Raw genomic sequence first — 20,656 nt, 5'->3', positions numbered from 1 at the left:
AAGAAGAGCAAAGGCGAAGGCACAGGCAAATGACATACCTGGTGAAAGGTACCCAAGCTGGCGACGATACTACCGCCGATCCATGAAGCGAAGCGTCGCTCGGACGTATTTCCGGGAGCTTGGATACGCACGCGCACGGCGGGGTAGAGTTGCTGGAGTTCGCTATTGAGACGGTCGGTGAGACCGTAGAGGAGTGATGTGCCGCCGGTGACGACGACGTTGCCGAGAAGATGGGGTCGGATATCTACGTCGACATTGTTGAGGGAGGCTTGAATCAGGGCCGGGAGGGTCTGGTTTTGGGTAGGAGCGGGATGGTCGGCGTCCTGGAAATTGGAAGAAATCACAAAACAGTTAGCCTTTTTCTTCGATTTTGCTTCATGTTGGGATGTAAAGGACGGGTTGGGCTTGAGGAACATACACTGAGTGCGGCCTTGGCATCGAAAATGCCCTCGACGGCCTTGAACCGTTCTGCGCCAAAGACCTGGTTCCATCCATCAGGCATCTCGAATGGGCGACCAGGCCATGTTTTGACGACGTCTTCGTTGGTAGTGCCCTGTGCGCCGGAGCTCAATCGGCCAGGCCCACCCCACACTTGCACGACGGATTCTTTGAATTCTGTAAGAACGCGATCTTCTTGAAGTCGTCGGAAGCTGGCGTCGGGCGGGTTGGCAAAGGTCTTGTAGGTAGCTTGTGCGGGTGAGCCAGCGTCCACAGGCTGCTTGGATGATACGAGGTAGTGCGGTGTCAAGGGGATCTGAGGTTGCGAGCTCGAGAATAAGAGGCGCAATTGATCGGACACAAAGTTTCCAGCGAGAGGAGAGCGCGTAACGCCTGTATAATGTTAACCATCTTTCCCCTCCAAAAGATTCGAGTCTAAGGCGGTGCGTACCCTTCTTCAGAACTAATCCGTCGTGGACAGGTGTGACGGAGACGTTGGATGCTCCGAGATCAATAACGAGTGCCGATGCCCGACCCGCGGCGAAGCTGTATTAAGAATGTAAGCGCATTGACCCAGAATATTAGGCAGCTGAAAGTCCAACATACGCAGATAGGACACCGTTCCGAGCGAGCCAAAAGGCAGGGCAGCCCCAATTCTCCATGGCAAGCTCAATTGCCTTTTCTCTCGACTTGGCCGGATTCCATCCCGTCTCGGTCATCAGTAGAGGGTTCTCCTCCAACGGCTTCTCTCCTTCGTCTGCGGTTTCCATCTTCGCGTCTCCATCCTCATTGCTCGGGTCGTTCAAGCCATTTGTCGCGGGATCGCCTGCTTTGCCGCTTGTCAGACGGGAAGTGATCGCATGCTCCCAAACCTTGGTCGCAGTGTCCCAGTCCTCGACGGTGCCATCCTTGGACATAGGGTTTTTGATAGAAAGGCCCGGAAGAGGTGTGTGTATCGAGTTGTCGCCGAACAGGTACTTTTCCTCGGAACCTGAACCTAGGATACCATAGTCCGAGGGCACGACGGCTTTAGGTACATCCTCTCCCGCGAAGCCGGCTCGCATGCTCGAGTAACCGGGATCAAGGACGATGGCAGAGATTTCATCTGCAATATCAAAAGTCAGCGAATCGAACGGTATGCGATCCATATGCCTGTGCACTACGTACCTCCTCCGTACTCCACGTTGGAGGGAGGGATGGAGGAACTTTGAGCTGCAGCCATAATTGAACAGCTGCTCGTTCGGCGCGGCGAAAAGAAACCTGGACGATCAAAGTAATTTCAAGATGAGCTTCTCCAGGAAATCGGTTGAAGTGAGCTCTAGTAGAATGGAACTTGAACTTGATCGCGAGCTCTTGGCGGCGTTGCGGCTCCACTGTACCTGCAAGTCAAGGTAAGTAATGGTGGTTGGTGGAGAGCATAAACGCAGAACGATGCATAAAAGATTAGTTGTGAAAATGCATAATTTAAGCTCTTACGCGGCGATAACCGGGGGGGTGTCGGACCCTGCTTCCCCTGATCTTCAACCTCCGGCCAAAATAGTAGTTGTCCCCACGTTCACTTGTGACAAATTTGGTTCATATGGTTCGACCAAAGTTGCAACCATGAGTTGGCTTCTGTTTCTAAAGAGGCTGTACTCTCTCGACACGCTCGACACCAGATTTACCACCTCTTCAAAAACGCCCTCGAAAATAGCTGCGCTTAATGCCGACGAACGTCTCGAGTTCACGCGACATGTACAGGATCAGGATAGCTCGAAGCCCGCAATTTGCAGAAATGCTTCAGCGCAAGTCATACCTGAAGGATCATCGCCTTCCAGATGGCGAACACCCGAATTTTACGTTTATTACATTGTATTCATTATCGTGGTCCCGATGATGTTTAAGGTGACGTACGATGTATCGAAGGGTAAGTAGGCCACTATTATCTATATTTCTTTCCCATAAAGATTACTGAATACCTTATTAGAATCGGACCCTAATTATCCGAAATACAAGCATCTTCTATCCCCTGGTTGGATCTTAGGCCGCAAAGTGGTATGCTGCTTACGAACATTGCCTCTGTGCAGAATTGCATTAACGACAATTTCCCAGGATAATTCCGATCTACAATATGCTAGTTTTCGTTCAAACGTCCCATATCTCCTCATTGTTCTCACAGTACATCCTTTTCTTCGGCGACTATATAATTATTTCAATCCCGTGAAAGGCAATGCCAATGCCGTCAAACTCGCTGAACCCGGTTCTACTAGCCAGAACGGAATTGATCCTATAACCCTCTCGACTGCGGCCGATGCGAGATTGGAGCAACGAATCAGATTTGATGTTATATTTGCCGGCATATTCTTATGCGCGTTACACGGATTCTCCGCATTCAAGGTTCTCGTCATCCTTGCTATCAATTTCGGCATCGCAAAGCGACTTCCAAAAGAGTATATTCCGGTTACGACCTGGGTATTCAATATAAGCATTCTTTTCGCCAATGAACTATGTGAGGGCTATAGATTTTCACATATCGTCTCCTGGTTTGCTCCTGCGTCGCCAGCGGACCCTGCTCGATCTGATAACTGGGGGGCTTGGCTTGACAGCTACGGTGGTCTGATCCCTCGATGGGAGGTTTTGTTCAATATTACAGTATTGCGTTTGATCAGTTTCAACTTAGACTATTATTGGAGTCTAGATCTTAAAGGCGGGAGCCCGATTGAGGTAAGCATGATTTCCAGCAAAGAATGGTTTTCGACGAGAGGATAGTATATATGTCATTAACGCTTATAAGAAGAAACAACTCGACCCTAGCAATCTCTCTGAACGAGACCGCATTGCGATTCCGGCCAAGCCGCAAGACTTTTGCTGGATCAACTACATCGCATATACCCTCTACTCTCCGCTCTATCTTGCAGGCCCCATCTTGACGTTTAATGACTTTATTGCGCAATTGAGGTATCCAGCACCGAGCATCACCACAAGCCGGACTGTTCTATATGGTATTCGATTCTTTCTCGCTCTTTTGACGATGGAGTTTATGCTCCATTTTATTTACGCGGTCGCCATATCAAAATCGCAGCCGGCGTGGGAAGTTTACACCCCATTCCAGTTGAGCATGTTAGGGTATTTTAACCTGCACATCATTTGGCTCAAGCTCCTGCTACCTTGGCGGTTCTTTCGATTCTGGGCTTTGGTAGATGGCATTGACCCACCGGAGAATATGGTGCGATGCATGTCCAACAACCCGTCAGCTTTGGCCTTCTGGAGAGCATGGCATCGCAGCTATAATAAATGGATTGTGCGGTACATTTATATCCCATTGGGTGGTAGTGCCACACGTGGGCCGTGGGGAACGGTGCGGACTATTGTTAATTCTCTTGTGGTCTTCACTTTTGTCGCGCTCTGGCACGACATCAACCTCAAACTTTTGATGTGGGGGTGGCTGATCACGCTTTTCATCCTGCCTGAGATCCTGGCCCGTTTCCTTTTCCCACCGCGGAAATGGCAGAACCGCAAGGAAATGTATCGAGTGATTTGCGGCATCGGTGCAGTCGGCAATATTTTGATGATGATGGCGGCAAATCTTGTCGGCTTCGCTGTCGGCTTAGATGGACTCAAAGATCTTGTGCATGGGATCATTGGAAGTTATTCAGGTACGGTTTGCTCGAAACACCTTTTTTCTCATGTCTGAGCTATCTGAATTGACACATTTAGGCCTTTTGTTTTTCGTTGCAGCATGCGCGGCGTTGTTTGTTGGCGTACAGGTCATGTTTGAGGTCCGGGAAGCGGAGTTGCGGCAAGGCATCCAGCTGAAATGCTAGGCATTGTACAAACAGATTTGCATGGGTGATTGGAGTTTTGCATGAGCATTCTCATTCTTGTTTGCTGCATCGCAGGGTTAAATAGCGTTTGTATAGTCATTCAGTCGTCAAGCTCTTTTGCAAAATCGATTAGGCGTAGCCTTCGAGCGTCTTTGGGGTGGTACTGGGCAATCTTCGAGCGCACAAGGAATCTAGCAGCGGCCGAATCTCTGGGAAGCTCTACGTAAGGCGATGTGTTTGATCCGGCCAAGGCGTTGAGCAAATCTTCAGTCAATGTTCGTATCTCTGCCCCGGCTGCGTCCTTTTCTGTTCGTAGACCATCTTCGTTATCCTCCTCGTCTGCATCTTGACGACCCCAAATCTGGTCGATTCTCTGTTGCCTTAGTGAATCTTGCGCTGGTTTCGTCTTCAACTTCTTTGTTTTGCCTTTGGAAGTGAACCCTGCCGCGAGCATATCCTCGTCCACTGCCCCAAGCTCGCCGACAATAGGACCACCCAGCTCCTCAGCAGCGAGCATCGCAGCTAGATGACTCTCAATAAAGTCATTGAAAGCTTTGACTAGCCTCTTCGTCTCGCTCTCATAGGCTGCTATTTTTGCTTGCTTCTCTTGAACCAGATCTTCGAAGATCTCTTCAGGGGACCTCTGCTCCTGTTCCTCCTGCCCGGCTCGCAACTTTTCAAGCCGCTGCTCGAGATGTGTGTGCATCAAACGGGTATCTCGAAGATCTGACTCCTCCTGTTCCAATCGCTTGCGTGCCTTTGTCAGTTCATCGTGGACAAGGTGGATTGATTCCTTGGTCTCCACGATCTGGCGCTGCGCATTTCGTATCGCTAGAAGAGCAGGAAGTGGTGAGTCAGCTGCAGGAAGGACATCCTCTGCTTGAGTCAGGGAAGTGTAGGCCGATGCGAGGGTCCGGAACTGCTTCAGACGAATTTTTGGGTCGGGCGATGGCTGCGTCAATGCCGCAGGTTCTCGAACAGACGCTCGAAGCTATATAAAATCATCCCGTTTAGAGATTCGTGATATCTATTCCAAGGATGCGGGCCGAAATCACCTACCTCTTCTAGCGCAGACTCTTGCTCTTTCACTTGGTCTCTCAGCTCCTTTACAATTCGCTCTAGACGCGCTTCATAAGCAGCTTCAAGACTTGGCTCCACGTCCCCATGGCGAGCCCTTTCGACTTGGGTCTGCTTTTCAAACCTCTGCAGATTTTCAAGTATCTGATCAATTGGGATAGTAGGGTTCATGCTGCCCTTCTTTTAACGTTGGTATGATTCGGAAAGTCGCAGCATTAGCGGGTTGTTCAAAGTGAGACGCGTCGTCGCTGAGACACGGAATTATTGTGAAGCTTTGGTGGGCTTTACACAGCTACAATAGATAACTACTGCTAAGTTTACAATGCACGGAGCTTCTGAAACGACGGGTAGACTAGAGCGATGCAGTTCAGGTGTCAAGTCAAACAAACAATGCTCAGACGTATCCGTTTCTTTCACTATTAGTGCTCAAATGACAATTTTTCCTGAGCAGTGACTTTGATATGCATTGATGAGGAGAGATTTATCATAATACTTTCGTCGTCGTTCCTTCCCTTTCCTCTTGTCCTTTCCCCGTGTTTCCCCTCAACTTAAGTGAGAAATACCCTAAACTCTGTTTGGATTAGCGCTTGCTCACTCCTCCCTTTGCTCTCGCTCTCGCCTCTCCTGCTCTCCCTTGCCCATCAGCATCATCGTCTCACACACACGCGCGAGGTCATCATCCTCAACAACCTCATCCCTCGCATCCTCCATTGCGATCCTTCCCTCAATTCTTCGAAGGGCTTGTTCCGAGTCGCCACTTCATCCTCTTCTTCTGCCCACCTTCTTTTTGCCCTTCCCTTCCCAATCGAATCGATCCCGTGGGTTGCATTCACAGGCGAAGGAAAACCAAGGTTTGGGTGTAACAGGCGTTGAGACTGAAAACAATCCTTTTCTTCGCCTTCACTGATCTACTCTCATCTCATCTTTTCAATAATCCATCAATTTGTTTTTTTGCACGCGGAATCTGCGTGCCTTGTCCCTCCGCTATCCTCATACGCTCCCTCAGCACTCTTTTCTCCTCCATTTGCCTCTCTGGCTCAGGAGCTCAGCTCTTGCGACATCACCTCCCTTGGCCCACAGCACTGTTACTCTTGCATAAGTCAAAGTCACAGCACTTCTTGCTCTCCGTTTTCGACATTCTCCCGCACACCGTCCATCTTCAAATCAAGCAAGAAAATCCCATAACGCGTCCGAGCACCGCTTTATTACCTCTCCTGTCGGCCGCCTGCACCAGCACCAGCACGTTTTCTTTCGAAAGCACCTGGTGTACATAAAGACAATCGAGCAAGAATAACAAGTCATTCTATTTGCAGCTGCTGCAAAACTCTTTTTTCCAAAGCATCACCAAGTGAACCCGAAAACAGGAGAATTGAATTTCTAGGAATCATGTCTGCTTCGCCAACTCAGACAGCTGCTCCTTCCCAGAAGCGGCCTCTAGAGGACCCTTCGTCCCCATCCGGCCCAACCGACCAGCCAGAAGCCAAGCGCCCGGCTCTTGATAAGGTTGTCAAGGGCGAAGAAGCTGAGGGCAATCAAGCTCCCGAGCCTGTCCCAGCGGCCGATGAGGCGAACCAAGGTGACGGCGCATTCGCCCCTCCCGCTGCTGAGAACGGAACAACGGAAAATGTAACGGCGCCTGATGCGACTGCTACGACTGAGCAGCTCGGCGCTGCGTCTACCCAAGACACCCAGCCTATTCAATCCACTACGGCCTCCGCCACTGGACAGGTAGCTGTTCCTCCTACTGCTACGCAAACTACGCAGGACGAAACCAATTGGATCCATGTTCGTGCCGTCATTTCCAGCGCCGAGGCTGCCACCGTCATTGGTAAGGGCGGTGAAAATGTAACTCAAATTCGCCGCATGTCTGGTGCCAAGTGCACCGTCAGCGACTACTCTCGAGGCGCCGTTGAGCGCATTCTGACCGTCAGCGGTCCTGTAGACGCCGTTGCCAAGGTACGATGGCCCTTTATACTTTGGAAGGGAAATTTTTGCACAGATGCTAATTTAATTGACAGGCATTCGGTCTTATCATTCGCACCCTGAACAACGAGGCCCTCGAGGCTCCTTCGACGCCCCAGTCAAAGACTTATCCCCTGCGTTTGCTCATCCCGCACATTCTCATTGGTTCCATTATTGGCAAGCAGGGTGTTCGCATCCGAGAGATTCAGGAAGCTTCTGGAGCTCGTCTGAATGCTTCTGACTCTTGCCTTCCTCTCTCTACTGAGCGCTCGCTGGTTGTTCTTGGTGTCGCTGATGCCGTTCACATTGCTACATACTATGTAGCCAGCACCCTTGTTGAACAGCTTACTGAACGCTTTGGTGGCCCCGCCGCTTCTGCTTATGCCACTCGCAGCGGTGGGCCTGCCGGTGTCGTCCCTGGTGGCATGCAGGTTGTCCCCTATGTCCCGCAACCTGCAGGCGGTCACTATGGTCATCCGGACACATTCAAGCGTCATGCAGGCCACGCTGCTGCTCGCACTCCTGCTAACGCGTATGGTATGCCCTACATTCACGGCCAGGCTCCTCAGCAGGCTGCTGCTGCGCCTCTTCACTACGGCGGCTCTCCCCAGGTAGGCTACGCTGGTGCAGGCCCGCACCAGCCCCATGCTGCTGCACACATGGCTACGGCTGCTTCTGCTCACGCTGGACCTGCCGCTGCTGCTGCCGGCGGTGCCAACCCCATGACAGGCATGATGCCTGGACAGCCGCTTACACAGCAAATCTTCATTCCCAACGATATGGTTGGTGCAATCATTGGCAAGGGTGGTGCCAAGATTAATGAGATTCGACAATTGAGTGGTAGTGTGATTAAGATCAATGAGCCACAGGACAACAGCAATGAGCGTCTGGTCACCATTACTGGAACCCAGGAATGCAACCAGATGGCTCTTTATATGCTCTATTCTAGGCTTGGTGAGTTAATTCTAAAAGAATAATGTCTGCCTCTGACGTTGCCACTAACCTTCTTGTCTCCTACAGAAAGCGAAAAGCACCGCGTGTAACTTATGGGATCTCTGCGACTTCTTTGAGGTTTGCTCTCTTTTCTTTTTCGGTGTTGTGTTTTATGGATTCTCCTCTTTTCTTCTTTCCATTTCAATTTCGGACTGGAGGCGAAGTTTGCGACCCTAAAAATGGACTCTGTTTTTCCCAACAAGATCTTCTGTATTTTACATAATTTCATGACACGACAGAACTTTCTCCCTTGACACTGTCTCTGCCCCGCTGCCTCATCTACCTTGCATGAAGAATTTGCAACGCCAATTTGCTCTCAGCTTCTCCTACCTTATACCTCACGAGGAGCCGTAATTTATTTGCTGCTGAAATGGATAGAGACAAGGAATACTGCTCCCGCCAATCTTGGCATACTTGGTAGGTAAATCTTCAACCAGATCGTTCCAAATGCTTGACAGTTCTTTTCTCTTCGGTTCAGAAATATGCGCATTCAAATTCTTTGTCGAGAGGATAGCGCATGCACGATTGAAACAATGATACTACTGGCAAAATCCATGTTTGGTATAGAGTCTGACCGCCAACAATAAACCATATCGGCATTTCTGGAAGGAAGAAGGGTAATCTGGTAAGTTCCTGAGCATACCTGTCTCGTTCATTCGATGCCCGCAGTGGCTTCGGGATGTATCCAGGTTGATAACTCTACCTAACGACACGGCTACGTATTTATTCACACTCATCTCGCACCTTGCCCATCCGGTCGTGGGAACTTGTCCACTTGTTATGTTGTTCTATCGTTCCTAATATTGCAAGCCGCAGCAGCCCCCTCTGAGAGCTACCTATGAACCCTTTGAAGAGATCATACGATAACCAAAATCTCGCCAGTATGAAGCAAGAAGAAGAAGAAGCCGACTATGCGTACGGCTATGAGAATCCTGAGAAGCAAAATACCTTTGAGCGCGCGTATACTGATGATGATTATTGTTCACCCTGTATTTCTTTCAGGTATGCCGTTTCCCAAAAACCAAATACTTAAACAACAAATACACCTCCATGCTCCTGAAAAAAAAAATCACATGCTCCAGCCCTCTGATTCAGAGTACCTGACAAGTTATCACTTTTCTTTTACTCATTTGGAATGAATGCTTTAGAATCCCATTCAAAGATCTCAACGAAGTCATTACCATCAAAGTGGGGCCCCGAGAACACATTTTTCGCCTTCATGCAAAGCTTCTCCAACAAGAATCTGACTTTTTCCGCGCCGCTCTCAGCGGCGGATATTCACCCGACGATGTCGATAACAACGGTGATGGCTGTCCAGCAATTAAACCCCGGGCCCAAACTCGCGCCGCTTTTCGCGAAGCGCTCACCAGATCCGTCGTCTTGCCCGGCGAAGACGTCGACACGTTTGACTATTTCGCCACATGGCTGTACACTGACCAGCTGTACCATCCAGAGGTAGATGCGGATCGGCCGGCATTTTTTCTTCTCTTGCGCCTCTACGCTCTCGCGGATCGACTGCTTGCTTCGAGCCTCCAATCTCAGCTCATACGTCGGCTAGAGAAGCGTGCGGCGGCGACGAATACCGCGCCCACGCCGGCAGATACAAAATTGTTGTACGAATCAACCCATCCGCAGTCCGAGATGCGTCGAGCGGTGGTGGCGCTTTTTGCGCGCATGAAGACGGAAACACTGCTATCGACGCAAAAGGGTAGTTGGCATCCAGAGTTTCTCAGAGATTTAGTCGTGGTGCTCAAGAAAGACGGAGGCAAAAGCAAGAAAAAGGACAAGGAAAAGGACAAGGACAGGTACAAGGGAAAATCCAGCTGCATTTGATCTATCATATCATTTTGGAAATCCAATTATTTAGATTGGGCTAGATGTATGTCATTATTGTTATTGTTTTGCTCCATACACGTAACTTCTAGCAATCATCTGGTCCCCATTTCCCCCCCCCCCCCAGTCTATATTGGTAACTCCTATGTCTTTATACTCGTATGAACTCAAGATCCCAACGGTCGTCCCTCTGCGCCCTGCCTCAGCGCCTCACCAAACGCCACATGCCGCATCTCCACCGCCGCGCTCTTCTCTCTCAGCGGCGCAATCGTGCGCTTAAACCCTTCGGTGTCGCGGAACCTCATATGCGCATCCACATTCTCCCACGCACAGAAGAGCGTATAACTCTTGACATCCTGCGCTTCTTCGCCCTCTGGTGTCTTGGGGTTCTTGATCTCCTCAAGCCCCCAGCCGCTTGCCGTCCCGCCGGGCACGAATCCGTCAATCTTCGCCGCCTCAACGCAAAGATCCGCAACGTGCTTTTCAAATTCGGACTGTTGTGTCTCCGTGATTGTCGGAGGGAAATACCATGTTGCAATCTCCGTCACGAAGCTGTTTGTCTTGCTCAATGCTCGCGACAGCGCCTTTTGGTCGAGTGTGATGTGGTAGAGAAGTGGAGAGGAGGATAGCAGCGAGGTCACTGCGCGGATCTGAGGCGCATATTCGGGCGTGTTTTGGAACGAGGTGTGCGAGGAGAGGGAGTCCCAGTCTGTGTTTTTTTGACGTATTAGTTTAAATTTTTTTTTAAAGTCCCTTTCTTTTTCCTGCCTAATTCAAATATGAAAGTTTTGTTTTTTGAAGGGGTTATAATTGTGAGGCGGTGCGGACGGAGGCGGAGCGTAGGTGGGAGAACAAGGGGGATTTAGACTTACTGACTAGAAGAATGGCGGCGCTGGGGTTCTCCACAACTCGTCCCCAGTATGCGCTCCGGCTGCCCTGGATGTCGAGCGTGTTGTTGAACATGTCTTGCCAGATGCGGCCGGCGGGGCTCGAAACATCTTCGACACTGACGCCCGGTTGGAAGGACACGAAGGCAATTTCGGTGGTTTCGGACATTTTTTTACCCTTATTCCCTTTGAAGGCTTTCAGGATTACGGTGGATGGTTTGGGTTTCGGTGGGGTTTTGTGGGTGAGGTTGAATTGATTGAATTGAAAGGAAATGGAATTAATAGAATTCAGATGTATTGGAATCAAGTTGACGGGATTTAAGATGATATAAATAAGCCAAGTGTAAATGTAACGTGTAATCTAGAGTTGAGGCAACAGTGTTAACATTTGTCGTCATTTGTTGATCTTCTTTCTAGCTCTGCGAAGCTCACGTCACTATGGAGTTATCAGTATCGGAGGAGCATTCCCCCACTCCGCACGTGCGAATTTAGGTCCCGATATTCCCGATGTGGGGTGAGTTCAGCACAGTTGGATGCAAACGGCGTCTGAGATGTATACATTGTGGATATAACTGTAAAGAGAAAGAAAAAAGGTGAAAGTTGACAGAGGAGGTTTTAAAGATGAATTATACACTCTGAGAATAGGAAATGTTCTGTCTGAATTGATCCTTAGCATGCTGTTGATCTGTGCGGAGATATTGCCTTTAGCTAGCTGAGCTTCTCAACTTCGTCTCGTGCCATGATATCGCCCTGGTAATAACATTAGCAATATCACTTTTGGAATGAGAGGGTCATGGTATTTATATGCTGCAGCAATTGATGTAGAGCTAATGCTCAAGGTCATCTATGAGAATTAATGTTGAAGGAGCGTCGCAAAGTGTACAAAAGAAAACCTCGCCAATCAGCTTATCCCGTCGTAATCTATAGCTTCGAAACCCCCAGCAACTTCAGTATCTGTCAACATATTCTGCGCGCCAGATTGTGCTCCATGTGCGCGTTTTCTAAAGTGAGCAATGATCTGGAGCTCCTGGAATCCTAATCCATGTCTTTTGGACTAACTGGTCGGCAGTAGCTCGAGAATTAAGCACATATCAGACATTTAGTATAGCGGTTACACCTTACGGCCGTATCTCCAGAACATTTGTCTGCCAAGCGTCGAATCGAGCGATAGGAGGGCCAACAAAGCCGACGGGTTGCCAGGGCGCGTATGGGAAAGGAATAATGGCGACTGCTTCTGCACGGAACAAAAGCTCCGACGACTTTACCCCTGGCGCGGAGGGTCCAGCACCTATCACCACGTCCCTGGTGGGCAACACTGCTCCTGCAGCTGCCGCTGCACATCCTCCGCGGATCCGTCGCCGAAATCGCATGATAACATCATGTCTCGAGTGTCGTCGCCGCAAGCTTCGCTGCAATCGGTCACAGCCATGTGTCAATTGCACAAAGGCCAATCGAGACTGCGTCTTCCTTGCACCAGCTACCGATGCTGTGGCCCAGCTCAAGCTCAAAGAAGTAAAAGAGAAAATGGGTGATTTGGAACTGGGTCTCGCTCGAGATGCCGCCAGTAATGTCACAAGAGAGGATGATTCTCCTGCAAGGACCACTGATAGAAACGTTGAACAGGAGGACTTATCTTTTCTACCGGCAGCTGGAGATGACTCAGACTCGCTGGATGAGCAGCATCTAGTAGCAACCCCAAACGCTATCGAGGATGCTGTCTATGATGATGATGCGGACGATGTGTTAATGGACTTGGGAATTCAACTGGGAAAAGTCAGGCTGACAGAGCGCATTGGAGGATTCTTCCGGCCGAAATTTGCAGAGGAGGCACGTCGTCACAGGGCGTTATGTCGCCATACAGCTTTGTCGCTGACTATATAATTTTTTTAGATCGATATGGCATTGAAGCACACAGATGATGGATTGGAATATACACCTCTTTCGTCCTCTGGATTTCGATCCTTATTCTACAAAGAAGATCTCCGCCGCTCCTTGGAACCTCCACCGATGTATCTCGAGCCCTCTCCAGGCTTTCTTTTCGGCGGCATTCCAGAGCGGAGCGCTTTGATGGACTATCTCCCCTCAAGGTCAGCCGCAGACCGGCTGATTGGGCAGTATTTTGATTCTGTCCATTATATCGCTCGAGTTGTGCATCGACCGACGTTTGAGCGGCAGTACCGTAGCTTTTGGGCTCAGGTCTCATTAGGCATTGAACCTACGGCATCACTGCAAGCGCTTGTCTTTGCGGCCATGTTCTCTGCCATTGTCAGCATGCCAGAGGAAACCTCATTTTCCGAATTCGGCGTGAACAAAGCCCGGCTGACAGAGAACTTTTTACTGGGCACCGAGTCTGCTCTGGCGCGGGCAAATTTTCTCCGCACATCCAAGATTGAAACTTTGCAGGCATTTGTCATGTATCTTGTAGGCTACCACTTCTTACATCCCTCCTGGTATTAAGCGTCATTCGGGTTGCTTACATGGAAAGATTCCTATCTGTCGGGATCAACTCTCTCGTACCCATGCCGTTCTCGTGGCAGCAGCTATCAGGATTGCACAATGCATGGGTCTCCATCGCGACGGAACCAACTACGGCCTGTCTCCTCTTGAAACGCACGTCCGCCGGCTCATCTGGTATCAACTGTGCTATCTCGATATTCGGTCCTGCGACGCCCACGGTCCACGACCGTCAATCCGGCGTGACGATTTCGATACTAAATTCCCGCTCAATGTCGACGACACAGCTTTTGGATCCTCTTCTCCTCCTACAGAAGATGCGCCGTTTTGGACTGACATGACCTTTGCCCGGGTTCGCTTCGAATGCCATGAAACCCACCGGATGATTTGGTTTGAGCGCCCAAGATTAGAGCGCAAGGAAATTACTCTCCTCCATCTCCTTGGAAAAGTTGACAATTTCCGTCGTACTATGCAAGAGAAATTCCTTACCATGCTCGACGACACCGTTCCATTACACCGTTACGCGCGGCTCGTCTTTCAGATACACTTTAACAGAAATTTCCTCATGATCTTACACCGTTTCATGGCTTCTCCGCACAAGAAAATCCCAGATCGACTACGACAGGTGGCTATTTCGTGTGCTGTGGAACAGCTCGAAGCCGCCATTGAAATTGAAACGTCCCCTGAGCTTCGACCTTGGCTCTGGTTCTCAAGGACTTGCCAGCAATTTCACTCGGGCTTGTTTCTGCTCATAGAAATCTACTTTTATCCCAATCAGCCTCTCGCAGATAGAGTTTGGAAGGTCCTCGACTACACATTTGAACTTTCTTCTGATCTCCCCCGCGAGGTGAAGGCGCGAAGGATGTTGACCGAAATCCGCGACAGAACTGACGTATATCGTGAACTTCGCAAGATGCGGGCGCCTGCAAATCTGGAGGGTGAAGTCGGCTCAAGGGTTGCACGCGTGTCGCAACGACATGAACAAGAAGAAGCCGCAAAAGACGTACTTGAGACAAGTGCAGGCGTGACAGGTATAAATATGGGTACTCTGGGTGATCCTTCCCAACCAGCACAAGCATCTTCTCCGTCCAATTTATCTTGGTTCAATCTACCCTTCTCAACCTTTCTTCCGAATCAATCACCGGCACACGTCGCAAGTGTTCAAAATCGATTAGATGTCTCTTATGCTGCGCAGCAGCGACATCAGAAGGAGAGTGAAGGAAAAGCAAAAGAGGTTGAGGCGAAGAGCCCGTCCTCACCACAACGACCCACGCAATTACCTCCTCCCGCCTCTGCTTTTCCATCACCAATTTCAGACGTATCCCGCCAACCAGTGAAGCCGCCAGCGGCATACACTCCCCTCGGTTTTGTCTCTTATGCCGATCAATCAGTTCAGCAACCTGATTTTGGCGCCAACTACACAAACGTCCCGAATCCTGACTCCCCTTACACCCCAGCTGCTCATGGTGCGACCGTGACTAGTCCGAGCGCGAATTTGTCTGATAACGGTCCTGGCGTTACAAGTCAAAGGAGCAGGACTTTCGATGCTGGTGGAAGTTTGGCATATAGTCCTACTGCCATTCCCAGTGGGCAGAAACCCATTGCACAGAATTATCAGTACTTCTTCGCACCACCCCCGCAGCCATCGGCGCCGCCGACTATTGAGTCCCGGTCTACCAACTCCTCGTCGCCGGACGAACTCATGCTGGATATCGATTGGGATGAGTGGGATCGATTGTTTCCGCAGCCTTCTGTGGTATGAACTCTGCTATATGTGGAGTTGCGTTTTTAGGCGTTACAAAGTTGATATGTAATGGATTGGAGTATTTGGATACCATCTTGATTTAGTTGGTTTGGGCGAGTTTTCTTCGTTTTGGATTTATTTGTGGCTTTTAAGCCTTTTTTTTTTTTTTTTTTTTTTTTTCGGAATATATTATTATCATTATTAGTATCATTATTATTATCCTCTTCAGAAAAGGTATATATCCAAAAGAAGCTACAGAACCCTCCACCATCCCGGGAGGCACACGTCAAATTCAATTTAAATACTTTCAGAGCGCATTTTATTTGCGATCCTTCTATGGGATGCTTCGTCATATTCATACGTGTTTATAAAAACTGCCTTCACCCCTATATTCCCGTGAATATTGCAATTAGTCTTTCTCCAACAGTCAATACTTTATATTTTTGCACGTCAAGCATACGTGGCAATTCAAATCATCGAAGACTCCCTGGTCCAGCAAGACCCGACGTGATATATTTCGATTATGTTTCCCCCGTAGAACTGCGGATTTATTTCTATACCATACGTGAGTATCCAGACTGTAAACACTCAATTGATCGCTGCTTTTGATAAGATAAGATGGAAGATGGAAAAAAAGGGCAAGTCCCGAGCCGTAGCCGAGGGCGGTGAAGGGCGTTTGTCCGTTTTCGCGGCGCAGGGTCGGCAAAAGTTGAGAAAGTCGGGAGGAAAGTTTCCCTTGCGATTCTCACCAGCACTGCTTGACTTTCACCGTTGCACCGGTTTCCTCCTTTCCCTTTTTCCCGGGCAAACCGTACTGCCAAAATTGGCCGTGGGCGGTAATAGGTTGCATTGTTTGAGCGATCTATTTTAAGAGCACGGCGCAGCTGAGTCGGGCAAAGTTTTAGAAATTTCGCAACGATACCGGTCTGCTGGGTTGGGATATTGTTTTCTTGGAATACTGGAGCGAGGAAGGAGACTGAGAAGCCGGACTGAGATACTGGAGTGAGAAGCTGGACCAAAAAGCTGGATTGAAGAATTGGACCAGAAACTCCACCGTATCAATATACAGTATACTGTCATGGCGCCAAAGGGACATTTCAAATTTGACGACGAGGGTTTCAATGACCGTGCCCCGGCAACGACTAATATAAACAAGGCGCTGGAAGAGAAGAAAGAGAAGCAGGAGAAGCAGGAGAAGCAGAAGAAGGCAGAAAAGTTTGAAAAGTTTCAACAACAGACGCAGCCACAGCCGCATTCGCCGCAGCTGAATGGGGAGAAGAGTTCGCAGCAACAGCAACAGCAATCGCAAGTACTAAATAAGAAGCGGAAGAGGGAAGATAATGATCGAGACGGACAAAAGCGGCATCAAGTAAAGCGTGAAGACAATGACAGAGAAGGACAAAGACGGCACCAAGGACATTCAGGCAAAGAGCTCAATGGCAAGTCCGAGCGCCTGAACAACAATGGCAAAGGAAGAAATGGATCTCCGGTCAATTCGTCGCTAAAAGCAAAAGCCAATGCGTTACTCTCCAAGCGCAAGGATCTTCCGATTTGGGCGCATCAGAGCGAAATCCGCCAGTCGCTGGCGAAGAAGAATGTCATGTTGCTGGTCGGTGAAACGGGTAGCGGAAAGAGTACGCAAGTGCCTCAATTCCTGTCTACCGAACCCTGGTGCAGGCCGCAGATGGTCAAGGTGGCAAAGGATGGCAAAGGCCCGATTGAAGATCTCTCGGTGGGAGGGTGCATTGCTATTACGCAGCCGCGACGAGTGGCGGCTATTTCGCTGGCACGTCGTGTAGCGGAGGAGATGGGCACGCCCTTGGGAAACTCATCACCAGCAAGCACAGTTGGATATTCGGTGCGATTCGACAACTCGATTTCACGGAATACCAAGATCAAGTTTCTCACCGAAGGAATGCTCTTGCAAGAAATGTTACGGGACCCGTGGCTGAGACAGTACAGCGCTGTTGTGGTGGATGAAATTCACGAGCGAGGCGTCAACGTGGATCTGGTCGCGGGATTTTTGCAAAAGATGGTCTCAGGCAAGAATGAGGGACGTGGTGGAATACCGTTGAAGGTGGTGGTCATGAGTGCCACTGCTGATATGGAGGGTCTATTGAAGTTTTTCGATGCAGGATTTAAGCAGCCGACTGCTGCTGTGAATGGAAAGGGGCAAAAGGCAATCAAGAAAGACGAAGAGGAAACTGAATGGTCGGGAATATCGTCGGACGACAACAAAGCTTCAAAGAAGGCTTATGGAACACCCAACGGCACCGTGTCCAAGCCTGGGCCAAACACTGATTCCAAATCTAATGCCCTCGTAAAGAAACACAAAAACGGAAACCCAGAGGGAGATGAGTCCGCTCCATTTACGGAATTCGACCCGGTCAAATTCGGGTCTCCTCACATTTCCGTGTGTTTCATCGAAGGTCGGCAGTTTCCCGTCAAGATCTTTTATACCCCTGAGCCTGTGCAAGATTTTGTCGATGCCGCACTACATTCGATATTCCAAATTCACTATAAGGAGCCTCTTCCGGGCGACATTCTAGTCTTCCTCACTGGCCAAGATACAGTCGAGAATCTAGAGCAACTTGTCCGAGAGTACGCCTCGGGAATGAGTCCTGAATTGCCCAAGGTATGTTTTCTTCTCCCATTTTCCTTCCGACCCATGTTTCATGTGTATCTAATAATATTTTAACAGCTCCTCGTGCTTCCGCTGTTTGCCGCGCTCCCTCAAGCTGCTCAGCAGCGCGTGTTCCAACCTACTCCTCCCAAGACCCGCAAAGTCATTCTTGCCACCAACATTGCCGAAACGTCCGTCACCGTCTCCGGCGTGCGGTACGTCATCGACTGCGGCAAAGTGAAAATCAAGCAATTCCGGAACCGGCTCGGTTTGGACTCGTTGCTGGTCAAACCTTTGTCTAAATCCGCCGCGATTCAACGAAAAGGTCGTGCAGGCCGTGAAGCACCCGGACAATGCTACAGACTATATACAGAAAAGGACTACCTGCAGCTCGCACAGGCTAACACCCCTGAAATTCTTCGATGCGACATTAGCCAAGCGATTCTCACCATGAAGGCTCGTGGCATCGACGATATCATCAATTTCCCGTTCCTGGACCGCCCACCGCGAGAGGCACTGGAAAAGGCTCTTTTGCAACTCTACCAGCTGGGCGCGCTTCAGGACGACGGCGCCATCAGCGAGGTTGGTTTGAAAATCGCGAAACTCCCGCTGACGCCGTCTCTCGGAAGGGTCCTTCTGGCTGCGGCAAACCCAGACATGGATTGTCTCTTGGAAGCGATTGATATCATTTCGGCACTGAGCGTGGAAAATGTGTTTTTGAATCTCACGTCGGAGGAGAAGAAGGAAGAGGCCGAGACGGCTCGGAGAGACATTTCTCGGCGCGAAGGCGACCATTTGACCTTGCTCGCCACAGTGCAGGCGTATGCGGGTGAGAATTCGGATCGAAAGGCCTGGTCTGAACGCCATTTTGTCTCTCATCGAGCCATGCAAGCTGTCATGGTAAGTTGTTCTTATATTCGTTTTGTCCTTGTATTTCCAAAGCTCTTTTCTCTCCCGTTTATTTCTTTGCCCTCTTTTTCAGGCGCGAATAGAGAGCGCGGGGACCCATTTCACCCCCTTCTTCTTTATCTTCTTCTTCTTCTTCTTCTTTCACCATTTCTAGTTTTCACGCTCAATTGTCAAGTCTATACTAACGTCATCGTCAAGGACGTACGCAAACAACTCCGCGCCCAAACCACACATTTGCCCATTTCCGCCGACGACATTGTCGCCTATGATTCTCGCACGTATGCCGTGACCCCCGAGCGCGCGGGTCTCATTCTCCGCTGCTTCCTCAAGGGCTTCTCCCACAACACGGCCCGCATGATGCCCGATGGCTCGTACAAGACGATTATCGGAAACCAGACGGTCGCGATCCATCCCTCCTCGGGCCTTTTCGGGAAGAAGGTCGAAGCTATCATGTATAATGAGTTTGTGTTTACGAATAAGAGCTATGCGCGGGGCGTCAGTGGCGTGCAGATGGACTGGGTCGGTGAGGCTCTGGCGTAGTAAATCCTTGCATTGGAGACTGATTTAGCATGTTGCATGTTGGGTGTTGCTCGCATGATTATTTCCAATGCGCAAGGCGTTTAGTCCTTTTATGCTCTTTTTATTCTCAGTTTATCATTTTTTTTTGTTTTTGATTCTCATTTTATTCTCAATTTATCATCATTCCTTTCTTTTATTTTATTATTTTATTATTTTCTTTTATTCTTTACTTTTATTCTTTCCTTTGATATTCTTGTTTGCATGGTATGGAGACAAGCGTCAGACAAGATTTCCGACTCATAAGAGCATGATATATCTGTACTATTAGACTAGAATATATTTAGATAGCTAGAGCAATAGCGGCGCATGTAGATAGCTAGACATGCTACACCTTGGTTATATCATATCACTATACCACTTTCTTACAATCACTTCGAAAATTCTCCTTCTAGAGTACTGTGACTATAGTATTTTCTTATGCTGTCATATTATTCTGAGCTGGCGTTTTCAAGACACAAGTTTAGCATTGGCTTACTTTACCAGTTATATTCACCCTTGTTTCTCCTTTTCTTCTTTTCTTCTTTTCTTCTTTCCCCCCGCTCTCTCTCTTTCCAATCTCCTTTTTAATTTAATTTTACTTTTCTTTTTCATCTTCTTTTTCATTTATGTAGCGTTGTCTTTGCTTTAATCTCACCTTTTAACTGACTTATCCACATTTGACAATATCATGTTATCATACAGTTATGACATAACTGGAAAATTGTACCTCCTCGTAGCTCGGCTTCAACTGTGGCTTTCATTCCAGTGAAGTTTCAAGTAATACTATACCTGAAAAACGCGCATGTCCACCATTCTTTAGCGATGGACGGACGTTACTTTGTATCTACCGTTTGCCTCGCCTTTTCGTTTCGCCCTTTGTTCTATTTAGCAGGCCCAGGTACGAGTGAGCCCAGCCCGTTAGCAGCTGGACATATCAAGGCACAGCAACTCCAAATGACCCTGCTCCAGTTGGGGACATTCCCATAGTGTAGGTCCCCATCCAAAGTACCCCTCAACGTTAAATCCTTCCCATAGCGATAACTTCTTATCTTATACCCATATTCCCCCCTTTCAGAGCCATAACAGCGGGGCACTTTAGTCGTGTGCCGTAAATTAGGCCCACTAAACGTTAATTCTTTCCCATAGCGATCAGCCGTTATCGCTGCCTATGTTCTCGTTACGAACCATACCTTAACTCTAGAGATCCACGTTACTGTTAGCGGGCCTCGGGAGTACAGAGGGGCAGCGGAACGTTAAATCCTTCCCATAGGGATCAAGATTCTCTCGTCTTATCTATTTCTATACCCGCCCGTAATTGTTTCCATATCCACCCCGAGTTATATACGACGCCGTAACACACTGTACGTCAAATCTT

General features: G+C 49.1%; 8 protein-coding genes across 8 annotated transcripts in view; 5 read left to right on the top strand and 3 right to left on the bottom strand.

Annotated features, from left to right (window-relative positions):
- The window catches only part of L228DRAFT_259604 (actin-like protein-like protein 6A), a 2,311-nt gene extending 503 nt beyond the window's left edge, over positions 1-1,808 (bottom strand). Inside the window, exons 1-5 of the mRNA XM_018334180.1 lie at positions 1,606-1,808; positions 1,045-1,543; positions 890-984; positions 419-831; positions 39-323 (exon numbers count right to left, since the gene is read on the bottom strand). Of these exons, the coding sequence (XP_018189929.1) occupies positions 39-323; positions 419-831; positions 890-984; positions 1,045-1,543; positions 1,606-1,660 (1,347 nt within the window). The 5' untranslated portion in view covers positions 1,661-1,808. The remainder of the gene's footprint in view (positions 1-38; positions 324-418; positions 832-889; positions 985-1,044; positions 1,544-1,605) is intronic.
- Positions 1,809-1,976: 168 nt separating this feature from the next.
- Positions 1,977-4,585, top strand: L228DRAFT_245298 (putative glycerol:H+ symporter). The gene is made up of 4 exons (XM_018332126.1): positions 1,977-2,344; positions 2,405-2,472; positions 2,530-3,141; positions 3,212-4,585. Exons 1-4 carry the CDS (start codon positions 2,041-2,043, stop codon positions 4,109-4,111), a joined length of 1,884 nt encoding a protein of 627 aa, XP_018189928.1. The 5' UTR covers positions 1,977-2,040; the 3' UTR covers positions 4,112-4,585.
- L228DRAFT_266715 (hypothetical protein) lies at positions 4,342-5,489 on the bottom strand (the record flags this gene model as incomplete). Its single annotated transcript, XM_018334899.1, has 2 exons — positions 4,342-5,232; positions 5,301-5,489. The coding sequence occupies 2 exons, from the start codon at positions 5,487-5,489 to the stop codon at positions 4,342-4,344; spliced, it is 1,080 nt and encodes a 359-aa protein (XP_018189927.1).
- Positions 5,490-6,704: 1,215 nt separating this feature from the next.
- L228DRAFT_237310 (KH domain RNA binding protein) lies at positions 6,705-8,323 on the top strand (the record flags this gene model as incomplete). Its single annotated transcript, XM_018330919.1, has 3 exons — positions 6,705-7,274; positions 7,337-8,234; positions 8,301-8,323. 3 exons carry the CDS (start codon positions 6,705-6,707, stop codon positions 8,321-8,323), a joined length of 1,491 nt encoding a protein of 496 aa, XP_018189926.1.
- A 680-nt stretch (positions 8,324-9,003) lies between these two features.
- Positions 9,004-10,147, top strand: L228DRAFT_245293 (hypothetical protein). The gene is made up of 2 exons (XM_018332125.1): positions 9,004-9,275; positions 9,422-10,147. Exons 1-2 carry the CDS (start codon positions 9,112-9,114, stop codon positions 10,104-10,106), a joined length of 849 nt encoding a protein of 282 aa, XP_018189925.1. The 5' UTR covers positions 9,004-9,111; the 3' UTR covers positions 10,107-10,147.
- A 126-nt stretch (positions 10,148-10,273) lies between these two features.
- Positions 10,274-11,162, bottom strand: L228DRAFT_237308 (hypothetical protein; the record flags this gene model as incomplete). The annotated part of the gene is made up of 2 exons (XM_018330918.1): positions 10,274-10,815; positions 10,979-11,162. 2 exons carry the CDS (start codon positions 11,160-11,162, stop codon positions 10,274-10,276), a joined length of 726 nt encoding a protein of 241 aa, XP_018189924.1.
- Positions 11,163-12,214: 1,052 nt separating this feature from the next.
- L228DRAFT_266711 (hypothetical protein) lies at positions 12,215-15,209 on the top strand (the record flags this gene model as incomplete). Its single annotated transcript, XM_018334898.1, has 3 exons — positions 12,215-12,766; positions 12,884-13,414; positions 13,479-15,209. The coding sequence occupies 3 exons, from the start codon at positions 12,215-12,217 to the stop codon at positions 15,207-15,209; spliced, it is 2,814 nt and encodes a 937-aa protein (XP_018189923.1).
- Positions 15,210-15,947: 738 nt separating this feature from the next.
- On the top strand, positions 15,948-19,421 carry L228DRAFT_259597 (P-loop containing nucleoside triphosphate hydrolase protein). The gene is made up of 3 exons (XM_018334179.1): positions 15,948-17,826; positions 17,893-18,714; positions 18,922-19,421. The coding sequence occupies exons 1-3, from the start codon at positions 16,270-16,272 to the stop codon at positions 19,261-19,263; spliced, it is 2,721 nt and encodes a 906-aa protein (XP_018189922.1). The 5' UTR covers positions 15,948-16,269; the 3' UTR covers positions 19,264-19,421.
- The last annotated feature ends 1,235 nt before the right edge of the window (positions 19,422-20,656 follow it).

Source organism: Xylona heveae (assembly GCF_001619985.1).
Source record: "Xylona heveae TC161 unplaced genomic scaffold L228scaffold_3, whole genome shotgun sequence".
In the NCBI taxonomy this organism is placed as follows: Eukaryota; Fungi; Ascomycota; class Xylonomycetes; order Xylonales; family Xylonaceae; genus Xylona; species Xylona heveae.
The sequence above is the reverse complement of the archived record's forward strand: the minus strand, read 5'-3'. Positions and strand labels throughout refer to the sequence as shown.

Bases quoted from the DNA above. Each gene is read 5' to 3' on its own strand.
- L228DRAFT_245298 (XM_018332126.1), top strand. From the start codon at position 2,041: ATGAGTTGGCTTCTGTTTCTAAAGAGGCTGTACTCTCTCGACACGCTC. The intron at 2,345-2,404 runs GTAAGTAGGCCA...ATACCTTATTAG, and splicing joins GACGTACGATGTATCGAAGG to AATCGGACCCTAATTATCCG. The intron at 2,473-2,529 runs GTATGCTGCTTA...ACAATTTCCCAG, and splicing joins GGATCTTAGGCCGCAAAGTG to GATAATTCCGATCTACAATA.
- L228DRAFT_245293 (XM_018332125.1), top strand. From the start codon at position 9,112: ATGAACCCTTTGAAGAGATCATACGATAACCAAAATCTCGCCAGTATG. The intron at 9,276-9,421 runs GTATGCCGTTTC...TGAATGCTTTAG, and splicing joins TCACCCTGTATTTCTTTCAG to AATCCCATTCAAAGATCTCA.
- L228DRAFT_259597 (XM_018334179.1), top strand. From the start codon at position 16,270: ATGGCGCCAAAGGGACATTTCAAATTTGACGACGAGGGTTTCAATGAC. The intron at 17,827-17,892 runs GTATGTTTTCTT...ATATTTTAACAG, and splicing joins TGAGTCCTGAATTGCCCAAG to CTCCTCGTGCTTCCGCTGTT. The intron at 18,715-18,921 runs GTAAGTTGTTCT...GTCATCGTCAAG, and splicing joins GAGCCATGCAAGCTGTCATG to GACGTACGCAAACAACTCCG.